The sequence below is a fragment of the Lithobates pipiens genome, unplaced genomic scaffold, assembly GCF_037356315.1.
Source record: "Lithobates pipiens isolate NorthernLeopardFrog02 unplaced genomic scaffold, aLitPip1_a1.2 Scaffold_22, whole genome shotgun sequence".
In the NCBI taxonomy this organism is placed as follows: domain Eukaryota; kingdom Metazoa; phylum Chordata; class Amphibia; order Anura; family Ranidae; genus Lithobates; species Lithobates pipiens.
In genome coordinates, this window is record NW_027507784.1 from 346203089 (window position 1) to 346215341 (window position 12253).

Genomic DNA, 12253 nt, shown 5'->3' on the forward strand with positions numbered 1-12253 from the left:
GAGGGTTAGTATCGGGGTTACAGGGAGGGTTAGTATCGGGGTTACAGAGAGGGTTAGTATCGGGGTTACAGGGAGGGTTAGTATCGGGGTTACAGGGAGGGTTAGTATCGGGGTTACAGGGAGGGTTAGTATCGGGGTTTACAGGGAGGGTTAGTATCGGGGTTACAGAGAGGGTTAGTACCGGGGTTACAGGGAGGGTTAGTATCGGGGTTACAGGGAGGGTTAGTATCGGGGGTTACAGGGAGAGTTAGTATCGGGGTTACAGGGAGGGTTAGTATCGGGGGTTACAGGGAGGGTTAGTATCGGGGTTACAGAGAGGGTTAGTATCGGGGTTACAGGGAGGGTTAGTATCGGGGTTACAGAGAGGGTTAGTATCGGGGTTACAGGGAGAATTAGTATCCGGGTTACAGGGAGGGTTAGTATAGGGGTTACAGAGAGGGTATCGGGGGTTACAGAGAGGGTTAGTATCGGGGGTTACAGGGAGGGTTAGTATCGGGGTTACAGGGAGGGATAGTTTCGGGGTTACAGAGAGGGTTAGTATCGGGGTTACAGGGAGGGTTAGTATCGGGGTTACAGAGAGGGTTAGTATCGGGGTTACAGAGAGGGTTAGTATCGGGGTTACAGAGAGGGTTAGTATCGGGGTTACAGAGAGGGTTAGTATCGGGGTTACAGAGAGGATTAGTATCGGGGTTACAGGGAGGGTTAGTATCGGGGTTACAGGGAGGGTTAGTATCGGGGTTACAGGGAGGGTTAGTATCGGGGTTATAGGGAGGGTTAGTATCGGGGTTACAGGGAGGATTAGTGTTAAGGTTACAGGGAGGATTAGTGTTGGGGTTACAGGGATGATTAGTGTTAGGGTTACAGGGTGCCATTGGAGGACAGGACTGGAGTGTCACATGGCAGCACAGTGACTCAGGAAGTCTTCTTCTCCTCCATCCTATAAGTTTGGTTTTGACATGCCGAGCTTCTCATTAAAATACTTTTTTTTTTCTCATTAAAATACTTTTCTGTTTCCTGGGTGGGTCTCGCAGTGTAGAATGCCGTCAGCTGAGATCTCCGAGTTCCCGATGACATCATCACCCCATCACTTTATTGCTCTTCTGGTCTACAGACCCCCAATATGGGTTGTATAGAGCAGAGCGCCCCCCGTTGGGCGGTGCGGTGTCTCTCCTGCACGGGATGCACATCCTCAATGTATAGAGAAGAATGATCCTTCTTCAGAGAAGTCTGGAGTCTGGAGCCAGTTGGATGAGGTCCATGCCGTCAGCACTGGCAGCATCTCAGCACTGGGAGAGAAAGCGAGCCTTAAAAGGTCACAATCGCTCAGAAAAGGAGCGCAGACGGGGGTCTGGGACGCAGCTTCTCACAACCAGCTGTATTCCATGTTCCTGTAACAAGGGGCCACTAACACAGGATACGTCCTGTACACCCCAGAGGGGGAGGGGGGATGCAGGTTTCCACAAATACAGCTAAAACATCCATAACATTTAAAGGACAAAACCATATGACATACAGAGGTAGGTATAGTGTTGGGGTTCAAAGATGAACCATCAACGGGTGCAGGGGGGCCCTTAATGCCTTTCTGTAACCCTATAAGTAACCCTCTCTGTAGACTCCCATCCTCCATGTAACCCTAACACTAACCACCTTCTATCCTAACACTAACCCTAATGTACACACAATCGGACTATCCGGCGGACAACCCGCCGGACTTTGCAGCGGAGGTTCCGCCGGACTTTCTGAATGAGCGGACCTGCCCACACACGACCAGACTTTTCCGGCAGACTAGGTCCGGCGGACAGTCCGCCCGGACTATGGCGGGAGTCCGCCGGACTTTTGAAATGAACGGACCACACACGGAGCAAAATCCGTTCATTTTGAACGTGACTCCAGGCAGATGGAACTAGCAAAGGAAGTCAACATCGCCACCTCCATCAGCGAGATTGACACCTTGCTAGCCCTGTCACCTGGTATGGATTTAAAGGGGAACTCCGACGCCGAAAAAACAGCATGAGGGTCCCCCCCAAAGTCCATAGCAGACCCTTATCCGAGCACACAGCCCGGCCGGTCGGGAAAGGGGGTGGGGACAAGCGAGCCATACCAGCCATACCAAGTCACATGCCGTCAACAAGGGGGGGCCGCGGGGCCCCCCCCTTCCCCACCCCCCTGAGCCATACCAGGCCGCATGCCCTCAACCTTCCCCAAAGCACCTTGTCCCCATGTTGATGAGGACATGGCCTTTCCCCGACAACCCTGGCTGTTGGTTGTCGGGGTCTGTGGGCAGGGGGGCTTATCAGAATCCGGAAGCCCCCTTTAATAAGGGGGCCCCCAGATTCCGGCCCCCTACCCTATGTGAATGAGTATGGGGTACATTGTACCCCTACCCATTCACCTGGTGAAAAAAAGTGTACAGAAAAAAAACAACACAGTTTTTTAAAATACTTTATTAGACAGCTCCGGTGGTCTTCTCTTCTTCCATCTTGGGGGGTCTTCTCACCGGACTCCTCCGCTATCTTCTGCTAGCACTTTTACTAGCGGTCGTTGCCCGTCTTTCTCCTTCGTCGCCGCAGCCGTCTTCTTCCGACTTCGGGGGTCTTGTCCCGGTCTTCGGGTTCTTCTTGCTGAGCCTCCACTTTCTTCTTCCAGCTCTTTTACTAGCGTTGGCCCGGTCTTCTGTCACCGCCGCCTTCTCTTCTTCTTCTCTTCTTCCTTCTTCTGATGTTGACACGACGCTCTCTCCGGCCGTAATGCTGGGGACGCGTTGGGTGGCGACTTATATAGGGACAAGGGGCGTGGTCACCGGGTGATATCACATGGTGACCCTGCCCCTTATGATGTGACACTTCCAGCATCCTCTGGGACTGTGACATCATAAGGGGTGGGGTCACCACGTGACATCACCCTGTGACCCCGCCCCTTGTCCCTATATAAGTCTCCGCACAACGCGTCCCCAGCATTACGGCCGGAGAGAGCGTCGTGTCAACATCGGAAGAAGGAAGAAGAAGAGGAGGAAGAGAAGAAGAAGCAGAAGGCGGTGGCGGCGGCGACAGAAGACCGGGCCAATGCTAGTAAAAGAGCTGGAAGAAGAAAGCAGAGGCCTGGCAAGAAGAACCGAAGACCGGGACAAGCCCCCCGAAGTTGGAAGAAGATGGCTGTGGCGATGAAGGAGAAAGCCGGGCTCCTCCGCTAGTAAAAGAGCTAGCGAAGGAGCAGAAGATAGAGGAGGAGTCCGGCGAGAAGACCCCCGAAGACGGAAGAAGAGAAGACCACCGGAGCCGTCTAATAAAGTATTTTAAAAAAACTTTTTTTTTTTTTTCTGTACACTTTTTTTTCACCAGGTGAATGGGTAGGGGTACAATGTACCCCATACTCATTCACATAGGGTAGGGTGCCGGAATCTGGGGGCCCCCTTATTAAAGGGCGCTCCTGGAGACTGATAAGCCCCCCCCCCCGCAGACCCCGACAACCAACAGCCAGGGTTGTCGGGAAGAGGCCCTTGCAGTTTCCCTGCAGTAGTTTGTGTCTCTGCCCCTCCCACAATGGGGAGATCTCCAGCAGTAGTTTGTGTCTCTGCCCCTCCCACAATGGGGAGATTTTCAGGCAGTAGTTTGTGTCTCTGCCCCTCCCACAATGAGGAGATTTCCTACAGTAGGTTGTGTCTCTGCCCCTCCCACAATGGGGAGATCTCCAGCAGTAGTTTGTCTCTGCCCCTCCCACAATGGGGAGATATCCTGCTGTAGTTTGTGTCTCTGCCCCTCCCACAATGGGGAGATCTCCTGCTGTAGTTTGTGTCTCTGTCCCTCCCACAATGGGGAGATATCCTGCTGTAGTTTGTGTCTCTGCCCCTCCCACAATGGGGAGATCTCCTGCTGTAGTTTGTGTCTCTGCCCCTCCCACAATGATGAGACTTCCGCCAGTTTTTTGTGTCTCTGCCCCTCCCACAATGGGGAGATTTCCCGTAGGAGTTCATGTCTCCGCTCCTCCTGCAGGTGTCGCTCTCTCTCTCTCTTTGGATTGCACAGAATATTGGATGAGGGATTCTCTCTCACTGTGATGACATAACCGGGATCTCTGGGAAGGATCCTGGGAGATATCAGAAGTCGGGAGTTGGTTCCGTGTTGGATATAAACGGCTTATTCGTCTCTCTTCATTAGAATTACAGATTTGTCTCTATTGAGTTTAATAATCTAATCTGCCGGTCATCCTCCACAGAGCGTCGGGAATCCATCACAATATCTCACAATGACCCCCCAACACTTGGCTCCCCCGAGCGCCCTCTCCATCCAGACTTCACGGAGCGCCGGAATGTCTGAAAACACACCAATCACAGGATGACGGACATGGACACGGGGCAATTAAAGAGGATACAGAAATAAAATGATTCCCTGGAAGACTTCAACGTTCCCCGGAAAACGAAACTCGCCTGGAAGGAGCCTCATAATCTCATCTTCATATTAGGACCCCCCCACCCCCACCCTCAGTATCTGTTTGGAACGATCGGTTTTCTGAATACCAAAGAAATACAAAGTATCTAAAACAAAATGTGTTTTATCCCACGATCTGTAGAAGGGGGGGGGGGGACAAACTCTGGAGGAAGATCGCACATGGGACGATCGGGGCCAACCTATTATAGCAGGAGGTGGAACGTTTATGTTCCCATGATGCTCAGCAAGCCAAAGGAGCTCTCTGGATTTCTGGCGGATCAAAAACTTATTTTCTTTACTTTCAGCATTTTTAACCTCTTTAAAGATTTTAAACATAAGAAACACCTCCTAAAAAAAATGTCAACAACGTTTTTAGGACGTGTCTGTTACGTCCAGCTGCCTCTATTACTGCAAATACAAATGAATTGTATTTCACAGACGCAACTTTTGTCACAATGCAGCAGCTTCTGCGCAAAATGACACTTGTAGATAATCTGTGGGTGTCATAAACCAGATACAATGATTCCATGAGAATTGTTACTTTGTATTAACTATTTCATTCATTCGTGGATCAAAAGGTCTGACCCATTTTTTTTTATTTAAAGGATAAAGTCACCTGTGTACTCATATTCATGTAACATGTTATGAACGGGGCCCAGCCCCCGCTCACCCCCCTCCGACAGCTAGCAGGGAAAGCAGTGCTCTGGATGGTGGTCTGAGGAGACCTGTAATGCACACAGTGCTCTGGACAGTGGCTGTAATTCTACACAGTGCTCTAAGGCCTTTAATGCACACAGTGCTCTGGATGGTGGTCTGAGGGGAGTCCTGTAATGCACAGTGCTCTGGATGGTGGTCTGAGGGGAGTCCTATAATGCACAGTGCTCTGGACAGTGGCTGTATTTCTACACAGTGCTCTGAACAATGGTCTGAGGAGGCCTTTAATGCACACAGTGCTCTGGACAGTGGCTGTAATTCTACAAAGTGCTCTGAGGTGGCCTTTAATGCACACAGTGCTGTGGACGGGGTCTGAGGAGGCCTTTAAGGCACACAGTGCTCTGGATGGTGGTCTGAGGGGAGGCCTGTAATGCACAGTGCTCTGAGTCTGAGAGGCTTGTAATGCTGCACAGTCCTGGATGGTGATCTGAGGGATGACATGTAATGCACAGTGCTCTGTATTCCAGTGGTCAGCAGAGGCTTGTAATGCACTCACAGTGCTCTGGAAGGACGGTGGTCTGAGGGGAGGCCTGAAATGCACAGTGCTCTGGACGGTGATCTGAAGAGGCCTGTAATGCTGCACAGTGCTCTTGATGGTGGTATTAGAGGACTGTAATGCTGCACAGTCCTGGATGGTGATCTGAGGGATGATCTGTAATACACAGTGCTCTGTATTCCCATGGTCAGCGGAGGCCTGTAATGCACTCACAGTGCTCTGGAAGGACGGTGGTCTGAGGGGAGGCCTGTAATGCACAGTGCTCTGGACGGTGATCTGAGGAGGCCTGTAATGCTGCACAGTGCTCTTGATGGTGGCATTAGAGGACTGTAATGCTGCACAGTGCTGGATGGTGGTCTCAGGTCTGAGGGATGACCTGTAATGCACAGTGCTCTGTATGCCGGTGGTCAGAGGAGGCCTGTAATGCACACACAGTGCTCTGGACGGACGGTGGTCTGAGGGGAGGCCTGTAATGCACAGTGCTCTGGGCGGTGATCTGAGGAGGCCTGTAATGCTGCACAGTGCTCTTGATGGTGGCATTAGAGGACTGTAATGCTGCACAGTGCTGGATGGTGGTCTCAGGTCTGAGGGATGACCTGTAATGCACAGTGCTCTGTATGCCGGTGGTCAGAGGAGGCCTGTAATGCACACACAGTGCTCTGGACGGACGGCGGTCTGAGGGGAGGCCTATAATTGTAATGTACACACTCACAGTGCTCTTGTCTGCTCTGGACGATCGTTGTTGTTGTGATTCTTGCCGGGAGGCTGCCCAGTGCTGCTCTGCTCCGGACGGTCGTCTGAGGACTCGGAGGAGGCCAGTCATGCTGGCTGCTACGGACTCGACTCTCTTGCTGGGAGCAGGCGGAGCTCTGTGGTAAATGTCCCGCTTCACAATTTCGTTTTGTTTTTTTCGTTCGTTACCAAAAACAGAATTGATTTTCGTCATAGTTTTCATCATTGGACAAAAATGTGGTTTACTTTTCGTTTTTTTTGTCTCTGTTAAAATGCTGCTGACGAAAACGCTTTCGTTGACAAAATTTACACTCCTGGGCTCGTAGCTCACAGTCCTCTGTGCATGGAAAACTACAAGTCCCGACCGCCTTTGCAGTTGGCAGCTTCTAGTTTACATTGAATCCCCCCCCCCCCCCCCCGGCACTGTGGAGCTCATTCATGTTTCCAGCCAGTTGGTATCGGCTTACTGGGGCCCACAGATACACTGAGAGTGTGCAGGAGACCTGCATTGCGCCCCCCATACTTGCTGGTCGCGGGTGTAATGCGTTAGAGGCTCCAGAAACAAAAAATAACAAATGCTGATTTTTTTTTTTCACCCGCAAAAAAATAAAATAATGTACATGTATTTATTTATTAATTTTTTTATTAAAAAGTGAACTTTATTTATCTCCTTAGTAACCCCTTAATTAATGCTAATCAGCCCTAATTAACTCCTCCCTCCCCTTAGTTAATACCTTTAATTTTTTTGTTCACCATTGTTATTTTTTTTTTAAGGTTTCCGGCGTTCTTACTTTCTGCGAAAAACCCAAAAATGGCAGAAATGGTTGGGGTATAGGGGAGCGTTCGGCGGTGTCACTCTCCAGCCAATCGCAGTTCAGGGCGGAGCGACGCCGACAATGTAACACTTTATTATTCTGATACTCCCAGGAAATCTCCCGATTCCTCGGCTCATCGTATTCATATATAAAACGCACAGCGTGGGGAGGGCGATTCTCCTAAAATAACCCCGGAATAGATAACAAAGCGAGATCAGCGCACGCCGCGCAACAGCCGCCACAACAAGCCGCGACCTTCAGGGAGGTCACCCTATAGAATATGAGGTTACCTGTGTTCCTGGAGGGGGGAGGGGGGGGGTCACTGATTTGTGATCAGATCCGATTATCTCCTCTCTATCGGGAAGATCAGACAGCTGAGGATCATAAAGTCAGGCGGAGCGCCACTGTCTGCAGACAAATGTCCGTTCCATGCGGGAGAAAGGCAACCCGAAAAATATATGATTATAGATGGCAACCCCCCCACCCCACCCCCACACACACACACACACCCCCACACACACACCGGGGATCACATGACCAGGGGCGATGCACTTCTCTCACATTATTACACAGGAGTGATGCACTTATCCCACATTAATACATGGGGACAATGCACTTATCTTAAATTAATACACAGGGGCAATGCACTTATCCTACATTATTGCACAGGGCGATGCACTTATTTTACATGAATGCGCGGGGTGATGCACTTATGTCACATTATTACACAGGGCAATGCACTTATCTTTCATTATAATGGGGTGATGCACTTATCTTACATTATTACACAGGGCAATGCACTTATCTTTCATTATAACTCAGGGTGATGCACTTATTTCACATTAATACACAGGGGCAATGCACTTATCTTTCATTATTACACAGGGACTATGCACTTATCTTACATTAATATATAGGGACAATGCACTTATTTCCCATTATTACACAGGGGGTGATGCATCTCCTCTCATGCACCGAGGCGATGCGGGGACTCACCGAATACGGTCAGGTTGACCTGTGCTTGCTTGGAGCCGTGTTTGTTCTCCACCACCAGCGTGTAGCAGCCGCAGTGCTCCTGGCGGGCACATGAGATGGTCAGTTTGCTGGAGTCCTCCGAGCTCTCCACTTTGATGAATTCACTGTCTTTGATCTGATGGTAGAGAGAGCGGGGGGGGGGGGGGGAGGTTAAAAGAGTAAAGAGTCAATAGGCCCCCAATGGTAAGGGCCCCTGATGCAGACAGATAAAGCACCAAATATACACACATGGGGTGCCTATATGTACAGGGAGAGGGTCCCCGATGCAGACAGATGAAGCCCCCACAATGGACACAGATGGAGTTTCTCAATGTGAACAACCGAGGTCCCAACATACGCAAATGGGGCCCCCATTATACTCGGATGGGACCCCTTGATGTGCAGAGGGTCCTGATGTAGTCAGATGAAGCTCCCAATGTACATAGATGAGGTTCCTCTTACTTCCTGTGGTGTCTCTGAGATGTGAAGTGAAGCAAAATCTCTCCAACAGGGACACAGACCCCAAAATCTGAATCTGACAGGAGGTTCTCCCCATTTCTTATACCTTCCCCCCAAAAATTTAATTTTTTTCATTTTTTTTTCAAGTTGTCTATTTATAGGTTTTCTATTATTTTATAGATTATTGCCTTTTTTTTTTTTTTTTTTAGATCTGCTGTAGAGATAAACAATGTTGCTATTTTTGGATTATGATGTTTCCTGTGGTGCCGCCCGCCCGCCGCTCTAAAAAAAACGGTACCGGGGTGAGGCCACCAGCTGCATATCATCCCGGTACAGCCACTTCAAGCCATGAACGCAAATTAGCGTACGATAGGCGTGAAGGGATAATAATAGGTTAATGCTAATTTTTTTGCTATAATATTGTATTGTAGATATACCTGCTATAGTCCCTGATGAAGGAGATCTGTAATCTGGGAAACGTGTTGGGAATTTGTTTTGTAACACTGCTGGAATTGGAAACAATGGAAACAACGCCATTGGCGATGATTTACTAAGACTGGAGAGTGCGATATCTGGTGCAGCTCCACATAGAAACCAATCAGCTTTCAGGTTTTAATTGTCAAAGCTTCATTCAACGAGCTGAAGTTAGAAGCTGATTGGCCACCGTGTACACCTGCACCAGAATTCCCTCCCCCCCCCCCCCCCCCCCGCTGTAGCAAATCAGATCGTGCTTTGCTGGGGTCTTTCTCCTTCCTCTGGAACAACTGTGGGTATAGGATTGTATATACGGGATTGTATTGTTGTGTTTTTATTTTTATTTGTTTTATTATTGGTTGAACTGGATCAGTGATGGCGAACCCTCGGCACCCCCAGATGTTTTGGGACTACATTTCCCACGATGCTCCGGCACTCTGCAGCGTAGTTGAGCATCATGGGAAATGTAGTTCTAAAACAGAACAAAAGGCGCACAGGAAAAAATAAAATAAAAAAAAATGGACACACCCGGTCCAAGGTGCTAATCCCGCCTCTTCACCGCGGGCAATATCAAGGAGAGAAGAAAAGATCGATCGCTCGCTTGGATCCAAAAAAGATGCCGTGGAAATTTCTTTATTGTCATGAGCCGGTACAAAACTGCAACGATGATCAGTTGACGCGTTTCGCACAAAAAGAACCGTCGAAATGCTCACAATACAAGCTATTTAAAGGCGTAGATCAAATCAAAACGCCTGAAATTAAAGAGCAATCAACACAAAAATTCACAGACATAAAAACATTTCTTAAATGCCAAAACATCAGATCATAAAATGGTCAAAACAAAAATAGAAAATGTAAACATGTAAGCGAAAAAATGTATAAAAAACAAAAACAAAAATGAGCAAAAAAAAAAAGTGTATATACCAATATAAATCCCATATATTACTGTGTAACAAACTGAGGCCAATTGTGCGATTTAATGATTATTATTAAAGATTTCTTAAAAACTCTTCAAGAAGAAGAGGAAACAATGAGATAATTATCTATATACATGATGGGAAGGATGAAAATCAGCCACGTCCACCTATATAAATCATGTGGAGGCAAAGTATTGTGTATATAAACGCAAATTATACAATCGCAAATATTCCACACAGGACCACCCCAGAAACCATTCAATATTTACCGAATTTATCTTTCTATTTAGATCACTTATGGAATCAAAGGGAGTGTTCTCAACACTCAACCAGAGGACAAAAAAAAAAAAAATGAAGAACACCCAAAATCACTCACTTTTCAAAGAAAAAAAAAATAATAATAATAATACGAAGAACACCCAAAATCACTTGCTTTTCAAAGAAAAAAATAACAATAATAAGAAAAACGCCCAAAATCCCTGTTTTTTTAAAGAAGAGAAAAAAAAATATGAAGAACACCCAAAATCACTCGCTTTTCAAAGAAGAGAGAAAAAAAAAAAAAAAAATATGAAGAATACCCAAAATCAGTCACTTTTCAAAGAAAAAAAAAAGTAATAATATGAAGAACACCCAAAATCACTTGCTTTTCAAAGAAGAGAAAATAAAAAGAAGAACACCAAAATCACTCGCTTTTCAAAGAAAAAAAATATATAATATGAAGAACGCCCAAAATCACTTGAATTTAAAAGAAGATAAAAAAAATATGAAGAACACCCAAAATCAGTCGCTTTTCAATGGGAAAAAAAATAATAATATGAAGAACACCCAAAATCACTCGCATTTCAAAAAAAGAGAGAAAAAAAATGTAAATATGAAGAATACCCCAAATCAGTCGCTTATCAATGGGGAAAAAAAATAATATGAAGAACACCCAAAATCACTTGCTTTTCAAAGAAGAGAAAATAAAAAGAAGAACACCAAAATCACTCGCTTTTCAAGGAAAAAAAAATATAATATGAAGAACACCCAAAATCAGTCGCTTTTCAATGGGAAAAAAAAATAATAATATGAAGAAACCCAAAATCACTTGCTTTTCAAAGAAGGGAAAAAAAAAAAAGAAAAATTATGAAGAATACCGGAAAATCACTCACTTTCAAAGAACAGAAAAAAAAAATACGAAGAACACACAAAATCACTCGCTTTTCAAAGAACAGAATTTTTTTTTTTTAAATATGAAGAATACCCCAAATCACTCTCTTTTTCAAAGAAAAAAAAATAATAATATGAAGAAAGCCCAAATCAGTTGCTTTTCAAAGAAGAGAACAAAAATATGAAGAACACCGAAAGAACACCGAAAATCACTCGCTTTCAAAGAAGAGAAAATAAATGTAAAAAAATGAAGAATACCCAAAATCACTTGCTTTTCATGAAAAATAAAAATATGTATAATATGAAAACCACTCGCTTTTTAAAGAAGAGAAAAAAAATGAAGAACACCAAAAAATCACTCGCTACGCCTTTTAATAGCTTGTATTGTGAGCATTTCAATTGTTGTGAACCAGCGCGGTTCTTTTTCGTGTGAAACGCGTCAGATCATCATTGCAGTTTGCCCGGCTCATGACATAATGAAATTTCCACGGCATCTTCTGTATCCAAGCGAGCGATCGATCTTTTCTTCTCTTCTTGGTAGTTCTAAAACATCTGGGGTGCCGAGGTTCTCCATCACTGAACTCACTCATCCATGTTTTTCAGGGGTTGCCCCCTTAGTTCCAGCGAAGGGAACTCTTAAGGCGTCGGCATACCAAGACATTTTGGACAATTTCATGCTCCCAACTTTGTGGGAAGAGTTTGGGGGACGGCCCCTTCCTGTTCCAACATGACTGCTCACCAGTGCACAAAGCAAGGTCCATAAAGACATGGATGAGCGAGTTTGGAGGGAAGAACTTGACTGGCCTGCACAGATTACTGACCCTCAACCTGATAGAACACCGTTGGGATGAAATAGAACGGAGACGGTGAGTCAGGCCTTCTCATCCGACATCAGTGCCTGACCTCACAAATGCTCTTCTGGAAGAATGGTCACACATTCCCATAGACACCCTCCTAAACCTTGTGACGCCTTCCCAGAAGACGTGAAGCTGTTATAGCTGCAAAGGGGCGGGGCAACTCAATATTGAACCCTACGGACTAAGATGGTATCTTTCTTCA

General features: G+C 46.5%; 1 protein-coding gene across 1 annotated transcript in view; it reads right to left on the reverse strand.

Moving 5' to 3' along the window:
- MYLK (myosin light chain kinase) overlaps nucleotides 1-12253 on the reverse strand; it is a 164359-nt gene that overhangs the window by 64543 nt on the left and 87563 nt on the right. The window contains 1 exon segment of the mRNA XM_077449738.1: nucleotides 8178-8331. Within this exon segment, the coding sequence (XP_077305864.1) occupies nucleotides 8178-8331 (154 nt within the window).